The sequence below is a fragment of the Phyllobates terribilis genome, unplaced genomic scaffold (assembly GCF_046119375.1).
Source record: "Phyllobates terribilis strain yellow unplaced genomic scaffold, ASM4611937v1 Scaffold_1__5_contigs__length_1240528914, whole genome shotgun sequence".
NCBI classification, from domain to species: Eukaryota; Metazoa; Chordata; class Amphibia; order Anura; family Dendrobatidae; genus Phyllobates; species Phyllobates terribilis.
The window spans coordinates 716,524,096-716,550,374 of NW_027362761.1; the positions used below are offsets into that span (position 1 = coordinate 716,524,096).

Sequence of the window (26,279 nt, forward strand, 5' to 3'; positions counted from 1 at the left end):
GTGCAAAGCTGCTGGTGCGACCTGGGTAAAGAGAGATTTTTAACTGCTTATTTTTTTCTCTTCAGTAAGGTGTCTTGTACCTTCAGCAATATAGTGCCATAAAAATGTCACCTTTTGTTTGCAATACTGTAATTTATCACATGAGACTTTGCAACCATTTTCTGGTAAGAAACATAGCAAGGAAACTGTGGCTTCCTTGCAGGACGTCTGGTCTGGGCAGCAGAGCAAAAGGTCATCCACGTACGGTAATAGTATGATCTGTGGATGAGGCGGTTGCCACTGCTCCAGGATCCCTGCCATTGCTGTTGAATAAATGGTAGGGAGTTCATTCCTCCTTGTAGGAGGACCATCCAGCAGTACTGTTTCCCTTCATGTGCGAAGGCAAAAAAATACTGAAAGTCAGGATGTAGGGGGACAGAGAAAAATGCATTTGTCAAATCAATTACTGTGAAACATTTGGAGGCCACTGAGATCTGTGACAGTAGGCTATGTTCACACATTGTGTTTGTTTTTCAGCATTTTTCTCTTGAAGGTAAGAAGCTTCATCAAAAAAGCAGGTTTTGGTGCTTTTTTGGTGCATTTTTCAGGATCCCAAAGTTCAGCTTTGCTTCCACCACAGAAGCATGAATACAGGTCACCAATGCAAGACTTATGTGAAATCATATTTACCAGAATTTCAAATGTAACAGTGGGGGGAGGTGAATTGTTCAGGAATAGTTTTTCTAAGACACTGGCAGTGCATTGAGTTTGTAGGACTGTCCCCCTTATGAACCTTTGCAATGTCCTTCCTTGTGAACTATAGCCTTCACATTATTTCTTCTTTACCCTGCCCCCCCCTTTATACTGTCACCTCTTCTGTTACCCATCACACTGTCATTGCTTCCACACTGCCCTCATGCTGCCCCCTCTTCACGCTGTGCCTCCTATGCTCCCACCTATCCATACAATCTCCCCACACTGTCATCTCCACACTGAATTCTTTATATACTGTGCCCCCTGTTCACACTGTCCCCATTCATGCTATCACTATCGCTACACTGCTGCCACTGTTCTCTCTATGTACTGTGCCTGTTCTAAGACTTCCGGCCTCTACACACTGTCACCCCATGCTATGCACTTACACTAACCCTCCCCACCTTTACCTTCGTTGTCTAGAAAAGAAGTTCTTTGTATCTTCGGCTCCTTGAAGTTACCTTCTCGCTGTCCTTGCCTTCTCTGAGGCAAAGCAGGAACGTCAGCAGCATGATGAGGTGAAGTCGCTCATGACAAAGGATATAGGCGAGTCATGCGTGTTCACCCCCCCCATCTAAACATACTCTTCCCCTTAATAAACACTCAACACCAGGGTGGATTTTAATGGCCACAGCAGCCTTTATTATAACAATACAACAAGTATAGCAGTTTAAACTAGGAGGATGGTCCTCGAAGCCCTTAATCCGTGACTGGCAGTATGCAAATAACCAACTGCTCAGGTTGAATATTTTACCTCTAGCCGTTAAGCGCCAGCTCAGAGGCAGCTGTTAACCAACTTGGCATTCTTAACATGGACCACCACCAACGAGCCCTTCCACCCCCTTAAACACAGGGGTTCCACTAACTGCCGCCACTTACAAGATTCCACTTGGGGGGTCCAGAACCTTGTGGGTCCCCCCCCACGATCCACCACTAGCCACTTCGAGGACCCTCCCCTCCTTTTGCCACCAACATAAATGTTTTGCACCCCTCAAACATTTGTGTCCCTCCACAACCTTAACCCAAGCTCAATGCCCTCCTGAATAACTAAACACCACATGTCTAGACCCACTACGTTAAGGTGCACTCCATCCCGCCTCCAAAATTCGCCTTCACCCAATTCCAAAATCAAACACAAAAATAAAACGACTTTTTTTTTTTAAATAAAATCACAATAACTCACAACCGAGTGGGACATATATAAGACCTAAATCTTGACGATTCCCACCTACCAATCTGCATCACTATATCATCACTGAGCCCATTCTTCGCAGCTTCGGTAGTCGCCCCTATCTGGAAGGAATGTCCACTGTAATCCACAGGTGACACACCCCCAGCCTCTAAACAATGTTTAAAGATGGCTATAAATTGAAATCTGGACAAAAACGACCCATCCGCATGTACTAATAAAGGAGCGTCCACACTAGCACTAGTTGTCCTGAAGTCCCTTAAGCACTTTACCGGGCACATCTCGGAGACCTGAACTCCAAAAATCACCACTTTACAACCTTTACCGGCTTGATCAGTCTTTGAAGACCGAATGACCAGCTCAATCCTGTCCACATAAAGGTCTACGTCTTCATTAAACAGACCTCCTTTATTTGTCCTGGAGGCCCTGACAAGCTCCCCTAACTGTAACGCTGCAAAGAATGCCAAAGAAAATGCTAGTTTGAATAAGCGACTTTCCCAAAGAGATGTGCAAACCACCTCCGTCTGTCTCCCCAAAAGTAGCAACAAATGATGTGAAACTGGACGTCTCCTATCGAACACTTTCCAACCCCTCCTCCAACCTCTTAACGCCTGAACCACTAAGAAGGATTTTGTCATGTCCTTAACGTCTCTAATCTTAAAACCAAATGCTAACCGAGCCATCAACCTATTTATTCTCGACACCGACCATCCTTCTTCCCGACAATTACCCACTAGGAGCAGTAACAGACCTTCCTCACCTTGCCTAGAGCTACCTTCAAGTCCTCACAAATTTTCCAAACGCAAGAGTAAGCCAACAAAGTTCCACCTGACAAAGACAAGGTAATCAGTTCTCCGGCCGTTCGAATGGCAGATTCCACAGTTCTGCGGGGCACGACGAGCCTGTCGCGTCCGCCAGCGGTTCCAATTCCCGAAAACGCTCCCACTGTGAATGAGAAAGTGCATAAACAGTTCAATTTTTGCGACCCAGTTCAAATTCTGCCACCACCCACGCGTTTAAAGACAAACATAACAAAACAAGAGAACCTCCGCAAAAGGCCCATCCATTCTACCCAAAGAAACTTCCTTTTTTAATTTTTCAGACACTACCTCGGGGAATTGTAAAGATTTTAAATTTTTTTGGGAAAATTTTACTTTACCGTCAACAGACGGTATCTTAAAACCATGACGAAAACCCGCCTCTAACAAATCAGCCGTCACCCTATCAGGGCACCTATTTAGAAAATGCTGCATCTCTGCTAGCCACACTGGCGTCACTCCTTTTTTCAGAGCTATCTTTTTGTTTTTCTCGCCTAAAACACTTTGATGCACTATAGCCCCCCCCCCACAAGATGAGCATTCATGCTTGAATTTGCACTTTGTGCAAAACTTGCAGACTCCCTCATTGAAAATGAAGCACTATCCTCGTTGCATGGCCACCGAGTGTCCTGACTGACTCGAACCCCCGGTACTCCCTGGAAAGGTCTGACTCCCCTGATCTGCTCCATTCGGGGCGGTTACCCGTAACCACAAGCCGATGTCTTCATGATCCCACCAAATATTAGAACGCACTGCCTTACGCTGCCGAAATTGTTCGTCATACCGTAACCACCCCTGCCCCCCATATATTCTGTATGCCTCCACAATGGCGTCCATATAGCAAAACAGCGCCAAACTATTTTCGGGCGCTTTCTCTCCTATCACGCTAGCCAAAATGGCAAACACCTGAAGCCAATTTGAAGAGGTACGTCTACCAGGAAGTCGTCTACCAGGAAATTTTAGAGCACTTCATTCTTCTCTCTGCCGACAAGCTTTTTGGAGTTGGAAATTTCATTCTCCTGCAGGAATTGGCACCTGTCCACACTGCCAAAAGTACTAATACGTGGTTTAAAAACAACAGCATCACTGTGCTTGACTGACCAGCAAACTAGCCTGACGTTAACCCCATAGAGAATCTATGGGATATTGTCAAGAGGAAGATGAGAGACACCAGACCCAACAATGCAGACGAGCTGAAGGCTGCTATCAAAGCAACCTGGGCTTCCATAACACCTCAGCAGTGCCACAGGCTGATCGCCTCCATGCCACACCACATTGATGCAGTAGTTGACGCAAAAGGAGCCCCGACCAAGTATTAAGCACATTTACTGAACATACATTTCAGTAGGCCAACATTTCAGATTTTAAAATCATTTTTCAAGCTGTTGTTATAAAGTATTCTAATTTACTGAGATAATGAGTTTTGTGTTTTCATTGGCTATAAGCCATAATCATCAACTTTAACCGAAATAAACACTTGAAATTGATCACTCTGTTTGTAATGACTCTTTATAATATATGAGTTTTCACTAATTTTGTGAGATGCACCTGTATATGCAGTGGGTTCCAAGGCCCCTCTTGGGACAAAAAACATGGCCTAGAAAAAAAACAGGTACTTAACATAATAGTTGTTGCATAGTCTCCCCCCTCTTAGTAAATCCAGGGGTTCATCAGGGGAACATCCCATAGTAGGGGGATAAGGAGGAGAGGTGCTCCAATGAGCACACCTGTTCTCCAGGCAGCGAGTAGAATCATGAACCGCAGCATGTGAAGGCCTGTGGCTGCCATAACAACCCAACAGCTCTCTGTGATCACATTGCAGGAGGGAATATGATAGACTGATAGAGGGAGCCTATTTCCGTTGTCCAACTCCCTGTGATAGCTATTAATGACAGCATCCAGGGTTGAAGTCAATTACGTCTAATCCATTTAATCGGGAACTCAGCTGTCATGTACAGCCAAACTCCAATGGTGATTGGAGCCACAGCTCCTGTGTCTGCACCTTCCATCTTACTCTAGATAGAGGTGAGGGAAATTAGTCTTCACAGTTACATGGTCATATGCACAGGGGTTAAAGATGAAATGTTTGGTCCCATATAAGCCAATTAAATATTTAAATATTTGTTTACATTCTGGTCTGTTAGGCATGCTAAAAATATAAGAGTTAATACCAATTGCCCTTAAAGGGGTTGTCTGGTCTAAAACTACCACTCTCTGTGTCTGCAGACTTGTGATTCCTTACATCACGCATACCTCGCACTGTGAGGATTCCCAAGTGCCGGGAGAGGAGAGGGTATGACCGCAAGTATGCGATTTCCATAAATGTGGTCATGTGCCCACTAGACTGTATCCAGCCTCGCTCAATGCAAATGTATTGAGCGAGGCCAGACACCGGAATACTGGCTGGAAGTATGCAAATCACATACTTTTGGTCACATGATTGTTCTCTCCTGGCGCTGGCACCAAAAAATCCTCACAGCACGCAGTGAGCATGATGTGAGGATGCACAAGTCTGCAGGCATACAGGGTGACGGCAGACTTGTAGTTTTAGAACAGACAACCCCTTTAACCCCTTTACCCTCCAAGCCTGTTTTCACCTTAATGACCAGGCCAAATTTTACAATTCTGACCAGTGTCCCTTTATGAGGTAATAACTCTGGAACGCTTCAACGGATCCCAGTGGTTCTGAGAATGTTTTCTCATGACATATTGTACTTCATGATAGTGGTAAAGTTTGTTCAATATAACTTGCATTTATTTGTGACAATGTCGTAAATTTGGCAAAAATGTTGAAAATGTTGCAATTTTCTAATTTTAATTCTTATGTCCTTAGACCAGAGAGTTATATCACACAAATACATCTGTATCATTTTTGAAACATCATTTATTTTTGCTAGGAAGTTAGAAGAATTAAAAGTTGATAAACAATTTCAAATTTTTCCAACAAAATTTACAGAATTTAAACAACGGATACTGGAAGCCTGTGCTAGCATTTCTTCTGCAGTGTTGCTATCAGTGTGTCAAGAGTGGGAGAAGAGGATTGCATTGACAATCCAACACAATGGGCAGCACTTTGAACACATTTTATAAGTGGTAATAAACTTGTAAAAAACTCATGAAAGAATAAAGTTACGTTAAAACCAAGCTCACCATTGTTTTTCTTATGAAATTCTCAATAAGTTTGATGTGTCACATGACCCTCTTCCCATTGAAAAAAATAAAGTTGGATCCAAAATGGCCAACTTCAAAATGGCCGCCATGGTCACCATCCATCTGGAAAAGTTTTCCCCCTCCCATACACTAATGTGCCACAAACAGGAAGTTGATATCACCAACACAAAGTAGAAAGTATTTGTGAAGCATAAAGGAAATAATATGTTTTCTAATTATTTTAAAAATATAAATCTGAAACTTGTGACGTGGCTTTGTATGTCGCCCCCTGTAATCTGATACCCCTAAATAAAATCCTGAGTGACCAATTGCCTCCAGAAGTCACATAATTAGTAAATGGAGTCCACCTGTGTAATTTATTCTCAGTATAACTACAACTGTTCTGTGAATATTTAAGAGGTTTGTTTGAGAACATTAGGGATCAAACAGCATAATGACAACCAAGGAACACATCAGACAGGTCAGTGATAAAGTTGTGGAGAAGTGTAACGCAGGGTTAGGTTATAAAAAATAGGCCAATCACTGAACATCTCAAGGAGCATGGTTCAATCCATTATCCAAAAATGGAAGGAGTATGGCACAACTGCTAACCCACCAAGACATGGCCGTCCACCTAAAGTGACATCTCAACCAAGGAGAGCACTAATTAGAGAAGCAGCCAAGAGGCACACTATCTGATAATACTACCAAAATGTTAATTAAATGTAAAGTTAATTTCCAAACCTAAATACAACATTTCTAGGTAAAACTCTGTTTGTGATGTTTTTAATACAGTATTTATGCTCAGTCAAGTAAAATACGTAATACTGTTCATGATTTGTTACTTAAAAGATTATATGTAATGTGAAAAGCAAATTATTTTCCGACACCTCAATGCAGAGAGCATTTCCTGCCCCAGTTTCCTGTGCTTCTGAAACACACATGTTTTATCATGATCTGTGTAAATTCTAGCCCTGTGGTATTTTCAATTAATGCAGTTTATGCTATATATAGATGCTATATTCCAACATGTAAACACTATAAACCATGAAAAGGTTAAAGATTAGTTTTGAACTTTAAAATTAAAAACTTGCCCTATTATTATTTTCTTTTTAAATATATATAGTATGAATTATACAGTATAAGATTTATAGATGATATTTTATTAATGGAGCCCATACCAAAGGGCATTAAAAGAGCTGATGTACACTGGGCTTATATTTATAAATATACAACATTCTCACTTTTGTGTTGACATTAATCTGTTAAAATTAAGTATGATAAATGTCAGTGAAGACAAATAATTTCTTATCAATATGATATATTTAAAAGGAAATTTCATTTTCAGGTTCATGCATATGTCCATACTACAGATCCATGCTATACGTATCTGTAATATGTCACAATTAAATTTTATTCTGTTCATCCATATGCTCTATATAAATAGTTTTAAAAAGTTTCACTTTTGTAAACTTTGAGAAATAGCCAGAAAAAAAACCATTATGGAAGCATTGTTCCTAGAGAAGCATTGCTTCTAATGGAGAACATGATACCACACGGAGGAGACATTTGGTGACCTGTAGAGTGAATCTGTGTGCTACTTTACAGGATTTATGCACAAAGCATTGCTAAAATAGGGTCATTTGGGCTGAAAATATATTAAAAGTTTCCCTTGTAAGGGTATGCGCACATGGCATCTTTTGGAGTCCTGAATCGTCTTCTTTATTATCTCTTTGTCGCTTTTTTGGTGGCTTTGCCACCCACATTTTTTTTCTTTTAAATTTTATTTAAAAAAAGAACGGCAGCTTTCTAGCCGATGCCAACCGTAAAATGGTGAGGTCACTTCTTTTAACCGATTCACGGCTTTCAAAGCCTGAAGTGGTTTGAAAAAGTTACAAAAGACAGAACATATGCACAGAAAGTCATTTTGACCTTGCTGTGCAGTATGTTCATTGCTTTTAACATTTACTGTTTACTTTTCAGATGGGTTCCAGGCAGAATCCGCAATAAAAAGACGCCTTGATGCACAAACCCTTAAAGGGGTTGTACATTCCTTGGGCAACCTTGCACTACTCATTACTTTTAACGCTTATCGAGTGTTTTTTCAGGCAGGTAGAATCTGCTGAAAAAAGATGCTGTGTGCATGAACCTTTAAAGGGGTTGTCCAATACTCAGACAAGCCCTTCTTAATCTCTATACTCCCCATTATAAGTTAATAACACCTATACTCACCTCTGGTGCAGCCACATTTCCAGTAATGACGGCACTGAATCTTCTGGGCTTCCATGACATTGTTAAGTCACGCAAGCCTTTCAGATCTAACTGACATCCGAAAAAAATGACAAGGAGCAGCAGCAACTCTTATCTCGTCCGGATGTTAGTTTCGTCCGAAGGAAGTGAAAGTGAAGCGGCCGCTGATTGGCCTCAGGGATTGCGTGACTTAAAATTGTCATGTAAGCCAGGGGAGAATCAGTGCTGTCATTGCTGGTACGACACCAATACTGGAGGTATGGGCTGTTGTTATTTTATAAGGGGGCATGTAGCAATGGAAAATGGGTTGTCCGAGTAGAGGACAAACCCTCTAAGGCTCCTGACCATAAGTTTTTTTGGTGTGTTTTTTTCTATAGGATTTTATAGGGAGCCTGAAAAAAATTGTGTAAAAATTTAGGTTTAAGTGCAAAATGAAAGCTTTTCAGTACAAAAAAAATGTATTTTAAATGCTTCAAATTTGGAACAAAAAATGCTACAAATGAAGAGGAAATTGTATAAAGAATTGCAGCAAAATGGAACAATTAGAGAAGGTTGCTATTGCGTATTTTGGTGTCAGCATTTACTCTACACCTGAACACAAGTAAATAGAGATCAAGACACAAGGTAACATGAAATGCACACACAGATGTAAAAATTATTTATGAGTGAATAAATAGGTAAATATGGGTGTGCATGCATAGACCGGACTATGATGCAGAAAGGACCAACCAAAGGCCAACCAAAGAAAAAGAACCGAAAGAAAAGTCAAGAGTAGGGATGAGCGAACCTGAACGGGAAAGTTTGAGGTCCGTACTGGACCGAACTCCGAACAAGGATTTTTACTGTATGTCTGGTTTCCTGTTTGGGTTGGCAAGTCAAATAAAGCTTGTTGAAAGGCTGCAGCCAATCAACATGCTTTTAGACTGTGGGCACTTCCGGAGCCATCACAGCCATGACAAGTATTGGTATGGCTGTGATTGGCTGGCGCAGTATGCGACCTGGCCTGCATAAAGGCCGGATCACAAGTGCCTCTGCCATTATGCTCTCATTAGCATAGGGATAGGATGCAGCTGGAGTGAGGAATAGATTGTGACTGCGCACTCCGCAAAAAAACGCTGTGTGTACTCTGCAATCCATATCCATGGTGGTACTGTGCTACTACTGTGCTAAAGCGCTGTGTGTACTCTGCATCCATATCTGTGGGAGTATTGTCCTTTAAGCCACTGTGTGTACTCTGCACCCCTCACCTGTGGGAGTACTGTCCTTTAAGCCTATGTGGGTACTCTGCACCCCCCAACTGTGGGAGTACTGTCTTTTAAGCCGATGTAAGTATTTTGCACCCCCCCACCTGTGAGAGTACTGTCCTTTAAGCCGCTGTGTGTACTCTGAGAAATAAATAATTAGCATCAACCATCTCGTTGCCATTTCTAGACCCAAAAAATAATTTTTCTGGACTAGTGTGTATTTTTTAGTAGTCTAGGAAATAAACAATTGGCATCAATCATCTCGTTGCCATTTCTAGGCCCAAAAAATAATTTTTCAGGAGTGCTGTGTGTTTTCTAGTACTGTTGCCAAATAAATAAATCTACTCTTCCGCCATCTCATTGTGAGTAGTGTTTAGAAAAAAACACTTCCAAAAATGAGGAAAGCATCGAATAGGGGATGTGGCCGTGGCCATGGTGGTGCTGATGTAGCTGCTGATGGTGGTGGTAGTGTAGCTGATGCAGGGAGAGGTCATTCTGTACCTGCTAAGTGCCCAAATACAACACCTTCCTATGGTGTACGCAGGTGACAGGACGTTATTTGTCCTTTCGTAGAACCGATTGCATGAATGGTGAGGCCACAAGATGTTGAGAAGGTGTTGGATTGAATGACTGAGAGTGCCTCCAGCTCCTTCACATTATCTTCCACCCAGTTCACTGCAGAAAATGCACAGTTGGCATCTGAGGACCATGGTCATCCATCTTCCACCTCACCCCCTTGCAAACCTGCCAAGCAGTCTGAGCCCCAAATAATGCAGCAGTCTCTTCTGCTTTTTGATAACTCTGCTGGCTGGGGTTCCGTGGCCCAGCCACCTGGCCTTGCTCCACAAGTGGAAGAGACTAAGTGCACTGATGTCCAACCACTTGTTAGGTTGGAGGATGAGTACGTGAGAGGGCTAGTGCACGTGGTCAGTGGACCATCGCAGGGCATGTCAGATGATGACAAAACTCAGTTACCAACAGCTGCATCTTTCTGCAGTGTGCAGACCAGCAATGAGGGCAGGAGTTGGTGGAAGATGATGTGGGGGATGATGAAATCCTAGACCCCACATGATGTGGAGTAAAAGGAGGTGGCCATGCTGCCACAGCAGCACAGCAGAAGAGGGAGAAGGGTGCAAATGCAAAGTGGGCGGCCCCTAGCCAGTATGTCCACACCAATGACAACTCAAAAGAGTTCCCTGGCGTGGCATTTCTTCAGTGAATGTGCTGCCGACAAGTGACAGGTGGTTTGCACTCTGTGCCATCAGACCCTGAAGTGAGGCATAAATGTTCTGAACCTGAGCACCACCTGTATGACGAGGCACTTGAATTCCAAGCACGAGGTGCAGTGGAGTACACACCTTAAAAAGATTGACAGATCTGAGCCACCTCCTGCTCCCTCTTCTAATGTGGTCTCGGTCTCTTCCACCCACGAGCCAAAAACTGATGGTGGTGGCTGTCCCTCAGTACATTGTTTCTAGCCCCGCTACTTTTCCAAGTGGGCTATCCTTGCCCTGCACAAACACGTTGAGGACCAAATCAAGTGTGCACTGTGCAACGCCATCAATGGCAAGGTCCGTATAACCACCAATACGTGGATCAGTAAGCACAGCCAGAGATGTTACATCTCCCTAACTGCCCACTGGGTAAATGTAGTGGTGGCTAGGATAGAAGCAGAAGGCGTCCTACCACTGCCTAAGGTTGCTGGAGGTCTATCTGTCCAGGTTTCCTCTTTCTCCTACTCCGCTTCCTCCACCGTTTCCTCACTCGGTCACAGGAAAATGTGAACCACCAACTTGAGCACAGCCAGGGGGAAACAATAGCAGGCTGCTCTTAAATTCCTCTGTTTGGGGGACAAATCCCACAATGCGCAGGAGCTGTGGACTGTGATCAAATGACAGATGAGTGGTTGGTGCTGGTGAACCTCAAGCCCAGCCTGGTGGTGTGCAATAATGGGCAAAATCTTGTAGCAGCTCTGGACCTAGCCGGTTTCACGCACATCCCTTGCCTGGTGGATGTGCTGAACTTGATGGTGCAAAGCTTCCTGAAAAACTACCCACACATGTCGGAGCTGCTGTTGAAAGTGCGGGCAGTGTTTGCGCCCTGTAGTCATTCTCATTCTGCTACTGCTCGCCTGTCTGTACTGCAGCATCACTTCTGCCTTCCCACCTACTGGCTGATATGTGACATACCAACAAGTTGGAACTCCACGTTGCATATGCTGGAGAGACTGTGCATGCTGCAGCAGGCAGTAGTGGAGTTTCAGTTGCAGCACGCATGCTCGAGTCGTTCTGCAGAGCAACACCACTTCAACATCAATAAGTAGGCCTCCATGCAGGACCTGTGTGCCATGCTGCGCTATTCGAATATTCCACCAATATGGCCAGCGCTAATGACACCATCATCAGCATTATTATACCTCTTATATGCCTGCTGGAAAAAAACAATTCAGGCCATGATGAATGAGGTGGTGGCAGAGGAGGAAGAGGAGCAGGAGGGGGAGCAGACCCAATTCACACTGTTATCAGGCCTGTCATCCACTTATGCCTCAGAGGGTGGGTTACTGTCCCAACATCAGCCAGGTACCCAACTTTACAGCTAGGGGACAATTTGGGAGGATGATGATGAAGATAAGGAGGAGATAGGGGAGGAGGAACAACTGTGTTCACATCAGGGTGGCACTCAGATCAGCTCACGGACATCACTGGAGCGTGGCTGGGGGGATACAGAGTACCAAGATGATACATCTCCCACCAGGAACAGCTTAACGAGGACAGCCTGGCACACATGAGCCAATACATGTTGCAGTGCCTGCACAATGACCACTGAGTTGCCCGTATTGTTACTAGTGAAGATTACTGGGTGGCCACCCTGCAGGATCCCCGCTACAAGGACAATGTACCATCATTACTTCCATCACTGAAGAAGGATTGCAAAATGCATGAATACAAGCACACGCTGGTAGAAAAACTACGAATGGCTTTCCCACCTGACAGCGAGGGCTCAGTGGAAAACAAGGCAGAGGCGGAGGAGGAAGTTGCCAACGCAGCTGGGGCACCGCCAGCACATCAGAAGACAGGGTTAGCATGGCCGAAATGTGACAAAACTTTATGAGCACGACACATCATACAGCACCACCATGTAATATGGTCCATATTAGAAGGAGCCAGCATTCCAACAACATGGTGGAAGAGTACTGCCCCATTTAACTTCTGGGACTCCAAATTGGACACATGGCCTGAGCTTTCCCTTTAAGTCTTGGAGGTGCTTAAAATGAACCAGGTGTGTGACGCGCCCCCTGGGCCGTGTGTGGGGGAATACCCTGGGCCGGGTCTCTGTGTAATGCTGGGGGTTTGTAGTCTCCGTGGTGGCGACCCGGTCCCGTGGCTCAGGGTGGTCAAACCAGTGGCGGATCTGTTTATTTGGTTTTTAATGTTTAAATGTCCGACTACGCCACCCGTGGATTGCGGTCACTGAGAACCGCCGCTGCGGGGCAGACCGCTGAGGCTGATGTTGTGTGCACAGCAGAGGGTAGTACAACTCCCCACGAGAGGAGTATAGCCTCAGGGCAGTGAGTGCAGATGGTGGGGGTGATGGTGCGCGGGAGCAACAGTAATGACTCAGAGTCCAGTGATGCAGTCCGGGGTCTTTACTCACAGTTTTACACTCCAAGCCACTTCTGCAGGTAATGGCTGCCCACGTCGTACTGTGCTCACCAGGTGAGGGGCTCGGCCAACTCCCAGGTACCTTTGGAATGCTTTTCAGGACCCCCTTCGTGTGTCCTTTCTCTGGCCTGTCGTACCCCACAATTGACCACGTTTCTGTCCAGCTGCCTTGGGCCTTGGTGGGCAAATGTATGTTCCGTTTCCCTGGGTCCTATATGGTGCCTTCCTAACGGGTGTAGTGAGGGGCCGTACACGTGCAATGCCACGGCCTCTGGTTACTAGCTGAGGGTAGTTGCTCTCCTCCACTAGATGAGGGATCTGGTTCCCTTTCTTGGCCTGACCCCCCTACTCTGGTAGCGGCGAGCGTACGGTGGCGGCTGGCCGGTCTGCACCCCTGGGGTCCCTTCACTCCAATCCTGGAGCCTCCTCCGTTCCTCTCCTCATCTTTCTTCTCCTCCAGGCCCAGGCCTTGTGACTTGGCTTGCCCGTGGAGCAGAGCTCGTACAGAGCCCCTGTTCCCAGTCTCCTTCTCTGACTCTGCTCCCTCTACTTTTCTCTGACTCTAACATGGTGCCCACCTTATATACTCCTACTTTTCAGTGCACCCAGAATCTACTCTCCACACCCACACACTACCGGGTTCCCCCTTTCTAGGTGTTCCCTCCCCCCACTCCAGCCAGGGACAGGGACAGTTGTGCTCACTCTTGGGAGCATTGTCGCCCTGTCCCCCGGAATTGTGGTGTAGTGCATGTGGGTGTTAGGGTCCTGAGCCACACTCCATCCTTACCTGGAAGTGAGATATCACACCTCTGGGTGAGATGCAATACCTCTGTAGTGACCGAACCCTGGGGGCGCTACATGTGGATCCCACTGGACTTGGCCATACCTTTGGATGACTAGACAACTATAACAGCCGCACACAGCCAGTGTTCAACTCTATTTGCCATTGGTTTCATTTGGGTGCCTCCTCGCCAAATAAAAAACCTCAAAACTGTGTTGGTTATTTCATCCTACGCCCTTCCAGCTACACCGCCACATCCATCTGCTCTGCCTCTTCCTCCATTTGGACCTCCGCCCCCTGATTGTAGCTTGTTAGTTTATTTTGGGTTCATTCTATGTTCTTTGAAGTCAGTTCCCTAAAAAAACAAAAATAAAAGAAACAGTATTGGATTACTCCTCCCTTGCCTCTCCCACCCATACAGCCACATCCATGTCGTCCTCAACTTGGACCTACGCCTCGCGGATCTAGATAGCTAGTTTTAGTTTTGAACATTTTAGGTTATTTTAATTCAGTTCCCTAACAAAAATAAAAAAAAGTCAGAAAAAATTACAAAAATACAAAAAAAAAAGTGTTGGATTACTCATCCCTTGTCTCTTCCACCCACATCACCACATCCACCTCTTCCTTCACTTGGACCTACCTTGTATTACTCCTCCCTTGAACCTTTATTTTATTTATTTATTTTACTCAGTTATATAGCGTCATTAATTCCACAGCGCTTTACAGACATTATTGGCATTGTCCCCATTGGGGCTCACAATCTAAATTACCTATCAGTATGTCTTTGGAGTATGGGAGGAAACCGGATTACCTGAAGGAAATTCATGCAAACATGTGGAGAAGATAAAAACTCCTTTCAGATGTTGTCCTTGGTTGGATTTGAACCCAGGACCCCAGCGCTGCAAAGCTGCAGTGTTAATCACTGAGACACCATTCTACCCTGCCTCTTACACCTCTACTGCCACGTCTACCTCCTCCTCCACTTGGACCTGTTCCTCCTGGTTTAAAATTCTTAGTTTTTATTTCTGCTCTGCTTAGCGTAGGGACAGGACACAGCTGTAGTGAGGGACCGGGTTTTGCATGTGCGCAGTTTTAAAAAAACACTCTTTATGTGTATTCTGCACCTGTGATAGTAACGTGTGTAACCAAAAGTTTTAATAATCTTCAACTGTGTCGGTGGGAGTGATGTACATCTAAACATATTTTTCTACTGTTATGCAACCATCATAGTACTGTTCCAAAAGCCGCTGTGTGTATTCTTTAACCCATATCTGTGGGAGTACATTGTCAAAAGCTGCTGTGTGTATTCTTTAACCCGTATCTGTGGGATTACTGTGCCTTTAAACCGCTGTGTGTACTCTGCAACCCTGCCTGTGAGGGTACTGTACCCCACTGGGTGTGAAATTTTTAATCAGCTTTTTCAGGAAATGTGAAAACATGCTTTGTGGGTGAAATTAGTTATCACTTAATAGCTTTTGTGGGTGGAATTTGTAATCAGCTTCTGTGGGTGAAATGTGGAAACATGCTCTGTGGGTGAAATTTGTTATTAGCTTTTGTGGGGGTACTGTGCCCAAAAGCTTCTGGTACTCTGCAGCCGTGTCTGTAGGAGTAGTGTACTTAAAAATAATTTTACTCTACCTTTGTGGCCAGGCCTAATGCTCATTAAAGGATTTAACTACTCATTCCAATTACATAGCCTCTAAATTGTCATGGATGGCTGTTTTGTCTTGCAAAATCAACTGCTGACTCAGTTGAGAATTGGTTAATTTGGTTGGCTGCTGCCCTCCTTGGATGTGGCACAAGTTTATCAGGCTGCCTCTCCGGAATAGAACACTGATTCTCCATTACCCGTGTGTACGCTGCAACCCCGGTTGTGGGTGGTTTGAGATTGGATGGCCGAGAGTGCCTCCAGTTCCTTCACTTTGTGATCCACTGGGTCCCCTCTTAATCATAGCCCCATTTTGAACAAACATGAAAATAGAAACAGAGTAACATTTAATTATTCCTAGCTGAAGTATTCTGGCGTGGTTGACTGCTTTGAACACTAACTTTTTCAAGGGAAACACTTCGGGCCCCCGGGACCATAAGGCAAGAGCATTGGGGAGGCGTCCCAAGGCAAAGGGGCTGGGACTGGCAGTAGCAAGCCTCACGGTGGACCTCCAGCTGTATCCAGAATCGAAATTTGTTATCAGCTTCTGTTGGGAAAATGTGTAAACAAACATGCTATGTGGGTGAAATTTTTAACTGGAGTGCGGGTAGTAACCCTTGCTGCGGACCGCCAGTTCGATCCAAGATCATACTACCAACTTTTCATAGGCGGCATTTGTAACATACTGTATGCTACTGGAGCAGACATTTTTGAGCTGTGGAGGTTCTGGGCCCCATTGTTTGGGTGTGAAATTTTTAAATTGCTTTCTCGGGGAAATGTGAAAACATGCTTTGTGGGTGAAATTTATTATCTGCTTCTGTGGGGGAAATGTGTAAACATGCCATGTGGGTTTTAGAATTCCTGTTGTCCTTCTACATTTTGACCACTAGTGGCTGCTATTGTTCTCCTTAATAATTGTGCTGCAATCCCACTCTTCACCACTGGAGGCTGCTGCTGTGTTCTGAAATTGCCTTTTACTAAAATGGCAGATTCTGAACCTGTGTGATCCATATTGTTTCCTGTTTGGGCCTACTTAAAGCCGCATGGATCTCTCACTCATTGCTTGAGTATTGTGTCTAGCTGTTAGCCTAGTTCCAAGCTCCTGAACATTCTTACCCAAACTGTTCTCACCTATCTACGGATTGTTTCACACAACTCCTTTTGCTAACTCAAAGAACTTCTACTATCACTTGTTGTTCCTGCTTGCGCTCCTTTGGCCACTGGTTTCCAGCAGTACTATGCTAGTATCGTAACAGTGGGTGAAACTTTTAACTGGATTGCCAGTAGAAAGCCTTGCTGCGAACTGCCAGCTCAATCTAAGATCATACTACCAAATTTTCATCTGCAACATTTATAACGTACGCTACTGGAGAAGACATTTTTGAGCCGTGGGAGTACTGTGCCCCATTGTCTGGGTGGGTGTATTGTGCACTATGCTCTGTGGCTTAAATTTTAATGGCCCACATAAAAATGTACATAATAGTCTAATCCAGACTGGTGCTAAATTCCGTAATTCAGGTGTGGTTGCCTGCTTTGAACAGTGATTTTTCAAGGTAAACTCTTCGGGATTCGGGACCTACTATGTTTTCCTCAAATGCATTTGCAGTACACACAGTACTGTAGCATAACATTTTTGAACATTGGGAGTATCATGCCCCATGCTCTGTGGGTGAAATTTAGTGTAATCTTCTGTGAGGGTATTGTTCCCCATGTTCTGTGGGTGAAATTTGTATTAGCTTCTGCGGGGGTACTGTGCCTCATGATCTGGGGGTGAAGTTTGTAAGCTACTTCTTTGGGGATACTCTCCCCCATGCTCTGTGGGTGAAATGTTTAACTGGACTGATGGAAGCAAACCTCAGTCTCTGTGGGGCACTGTTAAAATTTTATGTTATTAATGTACTTCCTATTTGACCATGATTGCTATGGTGAAATAACCCCTTTAAGTCATTTTCCTATGCACATTGTTTGCAGGGCAATTTTCCTGCTCTTATCCTGATTTTTCTTACTTTTGCAGCCATCATAGCCCTTACTTTGACCATTTTACAGCCATTTTACAGCACTGAAGTACAGGTCCCCATTGATTTATATGGGGTTCGATGACTTTTTGAAAAGTCCGGCCGAACCCGGCGAACCCGAACATCCACGGGGGTTCGCTCATCACTGGTCAAGAGATAAATGAATATTGTAAAAATATATACAGTACAGACCAAAAGTTTGGACACACCTTCTCATTTAAAGATTTTTCTGTATTTTCATGACTATGAAAACTGTACATTCGCACTGAAGGCATCAAAACTATGAATTAACACATGTGGAATTATATAGTTAGCAAAAAAGTGTGAAACAACTGAAAATATGTCTTATATTCTAGGTTCTTCAAAGTAGCCACCTTTTGCTTTGATGACTGCTTTGCACACTCTTGGCATTCTCTTGATGAGCTTCAATATAAAACAGTGATGAAAAACAAGAGTAAACTGCCACATGGTGAAAAAGGAAATGATTCAATGTACAAAAGAATTCCAATGAGTTCAAAAAATATAGTGTATATGCATACAGTATATGTTATATGATGGACCAGGGATTGCAATAATGCCAGAGTGAGAATAGTTCTTTTTCTTTGGTTGGTCTTGCGTCTGAACACAGCCTAAAGTGTTGCTTTTGGCAGAATGCAGGGCGTGCTAGATGTTTTCATTAGATTTTTTTTCAAATCACCTGAAAAAACAGATGATCAAAAACTGCCCAAATTTGTTTTTCTAAATTATGCCATCAACACTTGATGTTTTCTTACATAAAGCACTCTGCATTTTTAGAAAAAAACATGCTTGTTCTAATATTTCAAAATCAATGCGCGGATATCATTTCGTAAAATGGGTTTCCTAACACCTAGCCATCAAAGTTATTGTGTAGCTTATTGAGGTGAGGCGAAATAAATTAGTGTGTCAAACTGTATTTTCCTCTGGCTTTCCTTTTGCTTTATGATTCATAAGTGCCATAAAAATGGTAAAAATCTGCAGAATTTAAAAAAATGTTATTTGTCGCTGCTTTTATAACATGACATATTTGACATTTCAATACTTATATCACTTTACTCTTTTTTCCACTTCATCTTAATTCATACAAAACTCTCACTTCTGAAACTCATATGTATTACCAAAGCTATGACGAGAAAAGACCTAGAGAATGTACAGTTCATACTGTGTCAAACGCACCGAGAACTGCTCTCTCCTAGGTACTTCGAAAGAAGCAATAACACAAAAGTTAGGTGTCTACAATTAGTTCTTGACTTCTGCCTCTAAACAGAACTAGGTGAAATAAACTCCATGAAACAACACATTTCATGGTGTTTCGGGCGATCAACCTACAAGAATAAGTATAAATGAATACTGCAATAATTTCTTTTGTGTTATAGGCACTTACATTTCCCCTTCAGATAAGATTTTGGTTACTGTCCACTGACCTGCTCTTCTCCATGACTCCTATTTGAAGGACTGCCTGCAAGCTGCTCAGTACATGTTTATTATATGTAAAGCACAGAGATAAGGTGCCCATAGCCTTCATTGGACGCTTTGCTTTGTGATGTATACTTTCAGTAGGAGTCAAGTTTTTTTTTATAATTAAATACCCCTTTAAATCATTATAAGTAACTTTAGAAATTAATTAGAAACTTGCGTCCCAAATATATGTTCATTAGGGGATATCCACCATAGATTACTGTTATTCAAATCTTCATTCTAAAATATAGAGCAGAAATACTCAGTCACCTCAGTGGCTCGTGGTGACATGACAAAGTTGAACGGAGTACAGATCCAATTAACTCCTTTCACCTCACTGACGTCACCGCGAGCGTGGGAAAGTTCTCACGCTTGCGGTTTTGGCAGAAAGGTCATCGGAACTCAGAGCCAATGAACTACTTTCACCTCAATTACGTCAATGCTAGCGCCATGGGAAAGTTCTCACTGCGCTCGCGCTGACGTCATTGAGATGAATGGAGTTCATTGCCTTTGAACCCTGCTCACTTTTTGCCGTCACCGCAAGTCACTGAGGTTCGCAAGCACATGCAGCTCAGTGTCTCTGCAGGATGGAAGGATGTATAGTCACATCATGCTAAAATTCAGCCTGCTATCTAGCTGTAGCAGAGCTAGACACGTTGCGGGACACATGGATTATTATCTACTCGTCGGGGACAGGTGAGAAATATGGTTGTTTATTTTTTTGAACTCTTTTGCTGGTGACATGGGCTTCACCCACTAGATCTACCCCCTTTTGTAAAGATAAAGTTTTTGCTAATTTCCATGTTTAGCTTTCCCTCATTTTATAAAGCATTCAACTTGAGTGAGTAATACAGGAAACAAACAGTATTCTACCTTGCTTATTTGCATTTGTGGGAGTTGGAAAATATTATAACTCTGTCATATGCATAAAACCATTTTTATGTTAAGACATAGTTGAATGTGTAGGTAAATGTGCGACATATTAACACTAAATGATATACTATTTTGAGGCACATATATAATTGTACAGCAAATAGCAGCTGTTACAGTATGTGTGGTCTGAAGTGTGTTAAGTCTGACCTATTTACATGACACTCGTTAGTGTCGGGACATGAACACTATAAAAGGTCCTATTCATTTTCTGTTTTCCCTATTCTTTATTTCTGGAGCTTAAATAGTGTTTTTTCAAGTTGCAACATAAAAGGGATATTATTAAGTATGAAAGGTATACCCTGTCCAAAATAGAGGGGATAACTTCCTGATCACTGAGGGTCCGACCGATGGGACATCTACTGATCCTAAGAACTGGGGTTCTGAAAAGCCCCATGTGAGTGGCGAGAAGGCACTGCCATTCCATTCATTCATTATGGGACTGCCGGAGATAGCAAAAGCACTGGGTGGGGATCATCTTAAAAAAGGTAAAAAAAAGTTATCAGATAACTAATACAGATAAAGCAAGTCTTTATATTTTAAAGATACAAAGAGCAGGTGAAAATAAAAGTAATCTTGAGCTGTCCTTACTTGGCTCCACGGGAACAGGTAATCCAGGCACAGTACTGTAGAGAGAGCGCAATGCAGGTGTATTACCAGAGAGCTACTCATGCTGACTGGTTGGCTCTTCAATCAATTCCACATTGTCTATGGCACGGAAGGTTGGATGTGGCTTTGAGTTTTATCGGCCACGGAAGATGATTATATTTTGAGAACATTGTACTACAATGACTAATATGGATATTGCACCTTTTCTATACATTAAACATTTAGTATCTTATTTAAAATGCTACTTTTATCCTTATTTTTACAGCCTGTTCTCTATTAAACATGCCAGATGCTGCCGGTCACTTGCCTTTCTATTATGGCAGCATTTCTCGTGCAGAGGCTGAAGAATTTCTCAAGCTGGCTGGGATGATGGATGGCCTTTTCTTGCTAAGACAGTGTCTGAGAACTCTTGGTGGTTATGTTGTCTCTCTGGTGTTCAACGTCCAGTTTTACCACTACCCTGTAGAGCGGCAACTAAATGGTACATATGCTATATATGGAGGAAAGCCTCACTGTGGCCCAGCAGAACTCTGCGAGTACTACTCTAAAGATGCCGATGGATTATGCTGTGTTCTTCGTCGACCCTGCAATCGGCCAAGTGGAGTGGAATGCCAGCCTGGAGTATTTGATCACATCAGAGATAATATGATGAGAGAATATGTCAGGCAAACCTGGAAACTAGAGGTGAGCAAAAATTATGTTAATACCACATGGGCGGACGCTGATATCAGAGGGCCTCTGTGCAAGAATCGTGCCTGGATTCTCTTGCCTGTGATGGCAGTGCTAGACAAAAACAAATATAGACATACACATACATTTTGCACACATGCTGCACAGGGAGAGATTTACTATCCGGAAGCCACTCACACATGCAACACACATGGAACAAACATGCACACCCCCTTGGAAGGTGTGATACATATTAGGGTCTGTTCATAGCTGCATACCGCCTGGTGTAGTCAGGACACGTGCTGCCAATAATATGATAATGCATGGAGACAGAACTATTATATAAGTGATCATTGCGTCTTTATCATTCTTTGTCAGCATGTGTAAGAATGCCTGTAAAAAGCACCAAACGACTTGAAAATGGTCAATCGGCGCTCGTGTAGCGATCTAAAATTGGCTCATGCAAATGTAAATGCAATTTCTGTCAGATAGTGCAATATGTTAGCATTTGGTGCCACAATTTAAATTTTGCCTAGATCCACATTTTGTCGAAAACCAATCATGTTGTTGAGTAATGAGTATCCATATTGATCAGATACTTATGTGATCCACGAGGTTACGAAACTGCTGTGTTGCTGCAGGAAAAGCTGTTAAACCACTATCCTCTCCATGAAATAAATTGATGTCATAGGTGGGTGCAAAATAATGTACTGTTATAGTTCAGTGATATCAGCAGCTTATCTCCATTATCATAAGCAGTCGCCTGCTGTTGCATACAGCTGACATCAATCTGTAATAGCTGAGATTAGATGACTGATTGTGGAAGCTTAAATGCCTTAGATGCTGTGGTCAGACCACGGAATATAAAGGGTTTGAAAGCGGGACTGTCATTTCCTTCAGTGTTCCAGTGATGTAATTGTAGGGAGCCGATGGTATAACAAAGTTTCCCATGTCTGCAATCTTTGTATGCCATTGTGACAGTACCTAATAGGATGCCTGTCAATGTTAAGCTGACAGGCATTTTATAATCCAGAAGTATTTCAGTATATTATATGAACAATCAAGCTTAGAAATGTAAGGCCCCTATGTGAACTAACAAAGTTAAACAAAAATAATCCCATTTTTTAACAATTAAAGATTTTTTATCATTTGTCATGTGCAAAATAAAAAGTACTCAACTCCATCCATAATGACCCATTATAGATACTATCACAGTATTTTACCCACTTAGTGAATGCCATAAAGAAAATAATGGCAGAATTGCTATTTATTAATTACTAATTCTACAAGTAGCAGAATAAAAAATGATCAAAAATTCATATATGCCCAAAAACATCTAAATCCCCCAAACTAGACAAAAACACAAGCTTGTACACATCGATGAGAAACATACAAAAGTTATGGTGCTCAGAAAATGTTGAAAGTTATTCCCCACTTGAAAGAATTTATAAAAGTTAATCATCAAGCTATATATTCTCCAATATATTGACATTCAAAAGTATAACTCTTCTCCAAAAAAGAAAATGCTTATTATTATTATTATTATTATTATTACCATATGGCTAGATTGAAAGAAAATTGGGATGTGACGAGCCCCAATAAGGACAGTGTCTGTAAAGTGCTGTGGAATTAATGGTGCTTTATAAGTGAGTAAAATAAAATGAATAAATAATACTTAAAAGTTTTGCAGCTTATATAACATATGTAAAATGGCTGAAGTATGGCTTGAGAGCTAGCTGTGACATATGAGCCGTTTTCATGTGGTTCTGGATTCCTCCAAACTGATGCTAACTAGGATTGGAGGAATTTTCCATGTAGAATCTTTAGAGAGGTTTTTTACTGCAAATAGGAAAAACTGAGAAAAAAGTGATGCAAAAAAAGCAAAGTTCAAAAACATTTTTAAATAAGGTCCTGCGTGTGTGGTTTTCTAGTGAAACTGTTTAAAAAATTGCCTAGAACTGTTTTATTATACAGTTGAAACCAGAAGTTTCCATACACTATATAAAAAGACACATATGCATGTTTTTCTCAATATCTGACATGAATTCAGAATAAACCTTTCCCTTTTTAGGTCAATTGGGATTACTATAATTTTTAATATTTGCCAAAATGCCAGAATAATGAGAGAGAGAGAGAGAGATAGAGAGAAAATGTTTTAAGGCATTTTATTACTTACTGCAAAGTCAAAAGTTTACAAACATTTCATTAGAATTTGGTACAATTGCCCTTAACCCTAGAACGCATACCTGGGGCCTTTTAGGCCCACCCTGTTAATTGTTTTCTATTTTCTGCAAGATTACTTTAGTTAGAATTTTGAAACTCTAGGTATTCCTCAGGAATATAGTTGTTTGTCATTTTTGTTTGAGTTTTTCCATGTTATTTGCACACGGGCCTAAAAGGCCCCAGGTATGTGAAAGTGTAGATTTTTATGGTCATGCGTTCTAGGGTTAAATTGAATGACTTGGGTGAAACGTTTGGGATATCCTTCCACAAGCTTCTCACAATATTTGGTCGGAATTTGGGCCCATTCCTCCTCACAAAACTGGTGTAACTGATCCAGGTTTGTAGGTCGCCTTGCTCGCACCTGCCTTTTCAGATTTGCCCATAAATTTTCAATAGGATTGAGATCAGGGCTTTGTGATGGCCACTTCAAAACATTAACTTTGTTATTCTTAAGCCACTTTGTTACCATTTTGGCAGTATGCTTTGGGTCGTTGTCTATTTGGAAGATTCATTTCCGTCTATGCTTTAACTTCTTGACTGATGTCTTGAGATGTTGCTTCAGTATTGCCACATAATCTTCTTTTCTCATGATGCCATCTATTTTATGAAGTGCACCAGTCCCTCCTGCAGCAAAACAACCCCTCAACATGATGCTGCCACCCCCGTGTTTCACAGTCGGGATGGTGTTCTTAGGCTTCCAAGCTTCTCCCTTTTTCCTCTAAACGTAACAATGGTCATTATGCCCAAAAAGTTCAATTTTAGTTTCATCAGACCACAGGACATGTCTCCAAAAATTAAGATCTATGTTCCTGTGTGCATTTGCTAACCTTAATCTGCATTTTTTATGTTTCTTTTGGACTAATAGCTTCTTCCTGGCAGAGTGGCCTTTCAGCTCATGTTGATACAGTACTCGTTTCACTGTGGATATTGACACAATCTTACCAGCTTCCGCCATCATCTTCACAAGGTCTTTTGCTTTTGTCCTTGGGTTGATATGCACATGTCAGACCAAAACATGTTCATTTCTGGGACAAAGAATCCATCTCCTTCCTGAGTGGTATGATGGTTGGACATTCCCATTTTGTTTGTACTTGCGTATAATTGTTTATACAGATGAACGAGGCACCTTCAGGTATCTTGAAATTGTACCCAAGGATGAGCCAGACTTGTGCAATTCCACAATTCTCTTCCTGATATCTTGGCTGGTTTCTTTAGACTTTCCCATGATGCTACACAAAGAAGCAGTGTGTTTCAAGTATGCTTAAAAATACATCCACATCTAATTAATTCACATCACATGACATCATTATATGGGCAGTCCAGAATTGTTTAAAGGCATAGTAAACTTAGTGTATGTAAACTTTTGACTTTGCAGTAAGTAATAAAAATGCCTTAAAACATTCTCTCTCTCTCATTATTATGGCATTTGGCAAATATTAAAAATTATGGTAATCCTAATTGACCTAAAACGGGAAAGGTTTATTCTGATTTCATGTCAGATATTGAGAAAGACATACAGATGTGTATTTTTATATAGTGTATGTAAACTTCTGGTTTCAACTGTAGTTAAACCAAATAGTCATACATCTTATGCTATTTGGGACATTTTGTTCTTCCTTATGTGTGAATCTAAGGGCTCATTCAGGTGCACAAGTGATTTTCATAGTTAAAACTTGTACCCATTATTGTTTATGTAACTGTACACATCAGAGGTTTTTTTTTACCTTCTATAGATTTTTATTGACAATTCAAATACAGCTTTCATAACAACAATCCTGTATAAGGCTGAGTTCATACGATGCGTATTTCATGCGTTTCCGCGGCGTTTTTGCAGTTGCGTAAACGCCGCGGAAACGCATGAAAAACGCATGGTAGAAGGGAAACAATGTTCCCCAATTGAAATCCGCATGTGCTGTGCTCATGATGCGGATTTTTCCGCAGCGTGAACGCTGCGCTCAAAAATCCGCAGCATGTCAATTAATTTTGCGGAAACGCGGCGATTTCGCCGCCATTGACTTGCATTAGAATGCGCCAATTCCGCAAGACTGCATCTGTACTTGCGCTATTGGCGCGTTCTAATATGCGGATGGTACCCGGGTGTGGAGGAGAGGAGAGTCTCATCCACACCCAGGTACCATTAAAAAATCTGTAAAAAAAAGAATAAAATAAAAAATAAATGTATTCTTACCTTCTGTCGGCCCGCGCAGCGCTCCCGCTTGGTTCCCGGCACTTGCAGTGAGTTGTAGGACCTTCGCCGACGTCAGAGTCATGTGACGGGTCACGTGACGCTGACTTCGGCAGGTCTTTCAATTCAAAGTTGCCGGCAGCCGGGAACTTTGTAAAGCAGGACAGCGCGGGCCATCGGAGGTAAGTATATACACTCTCTCGGGTCACACTATATAAATCCATGCTGTTTGCATGGATTTATATAGTGTGTGTTATGTTCTGCTACCAGAGCTAAGGAAAGAGAGGATATCTGTCCCTACGATAGAACTCAGCTTAATCCCTACGATGTAACAGGGAACCTGATCCTGCGATCAGACCTGCTAAAGTCCTAAGCTAGTCTGTACGGAGACCTATAGATGTGGGGAAGGAATCCCTACAAGTACTAAGGACTGGGAGGAATATGGGACACCTCCTAACAGAAATAGTAGCAGACAGACGAACAAACAAAATATATAGAACATAGAGGTCAGTAGACCAAGCAAACTAACAGAGCAAGACACAGAGCACAGGCTAGCTAGAAAGTAGATATACAATGAAGTCCAGCAAAGCCAGAAGGGCGGAGCAGGATTAAATAGGCCAACAAGGTCATGTGACCAGCAAAGGAAAAAAAACCTAAGAGCAAGGTTCTAACAGTACCCCCCCTTCTAAGAGGATCCT

General features: G+C 42.5%; 1 protein-coding gene across 2 annotated transcripts in view; it reads left to right on the forward strand.

Annotated features, from left to right (window-relative positions):
• The window catches only part of ZAP70 (zeta chain of T cell receptor associated protein kinase 70), a 298,385-nt gene that overhangs the window by 58,959 nt on the left and 213,147 nt on the right, over nt 1-26,279 (forward strand). For both annotated transcript variants that reach the window (XM_073655156.1, XM_073655157.1), the window contains exon 2: nt 20,770-21,188. In XM_073655156.1, coding sequence (XP_073511257.1) covers nt 20,770-21,188 — 419 coding nt within the window. The remainder of the gene's footprint in view (nt 1-20,769; nt 21,189-26,279) is intronic.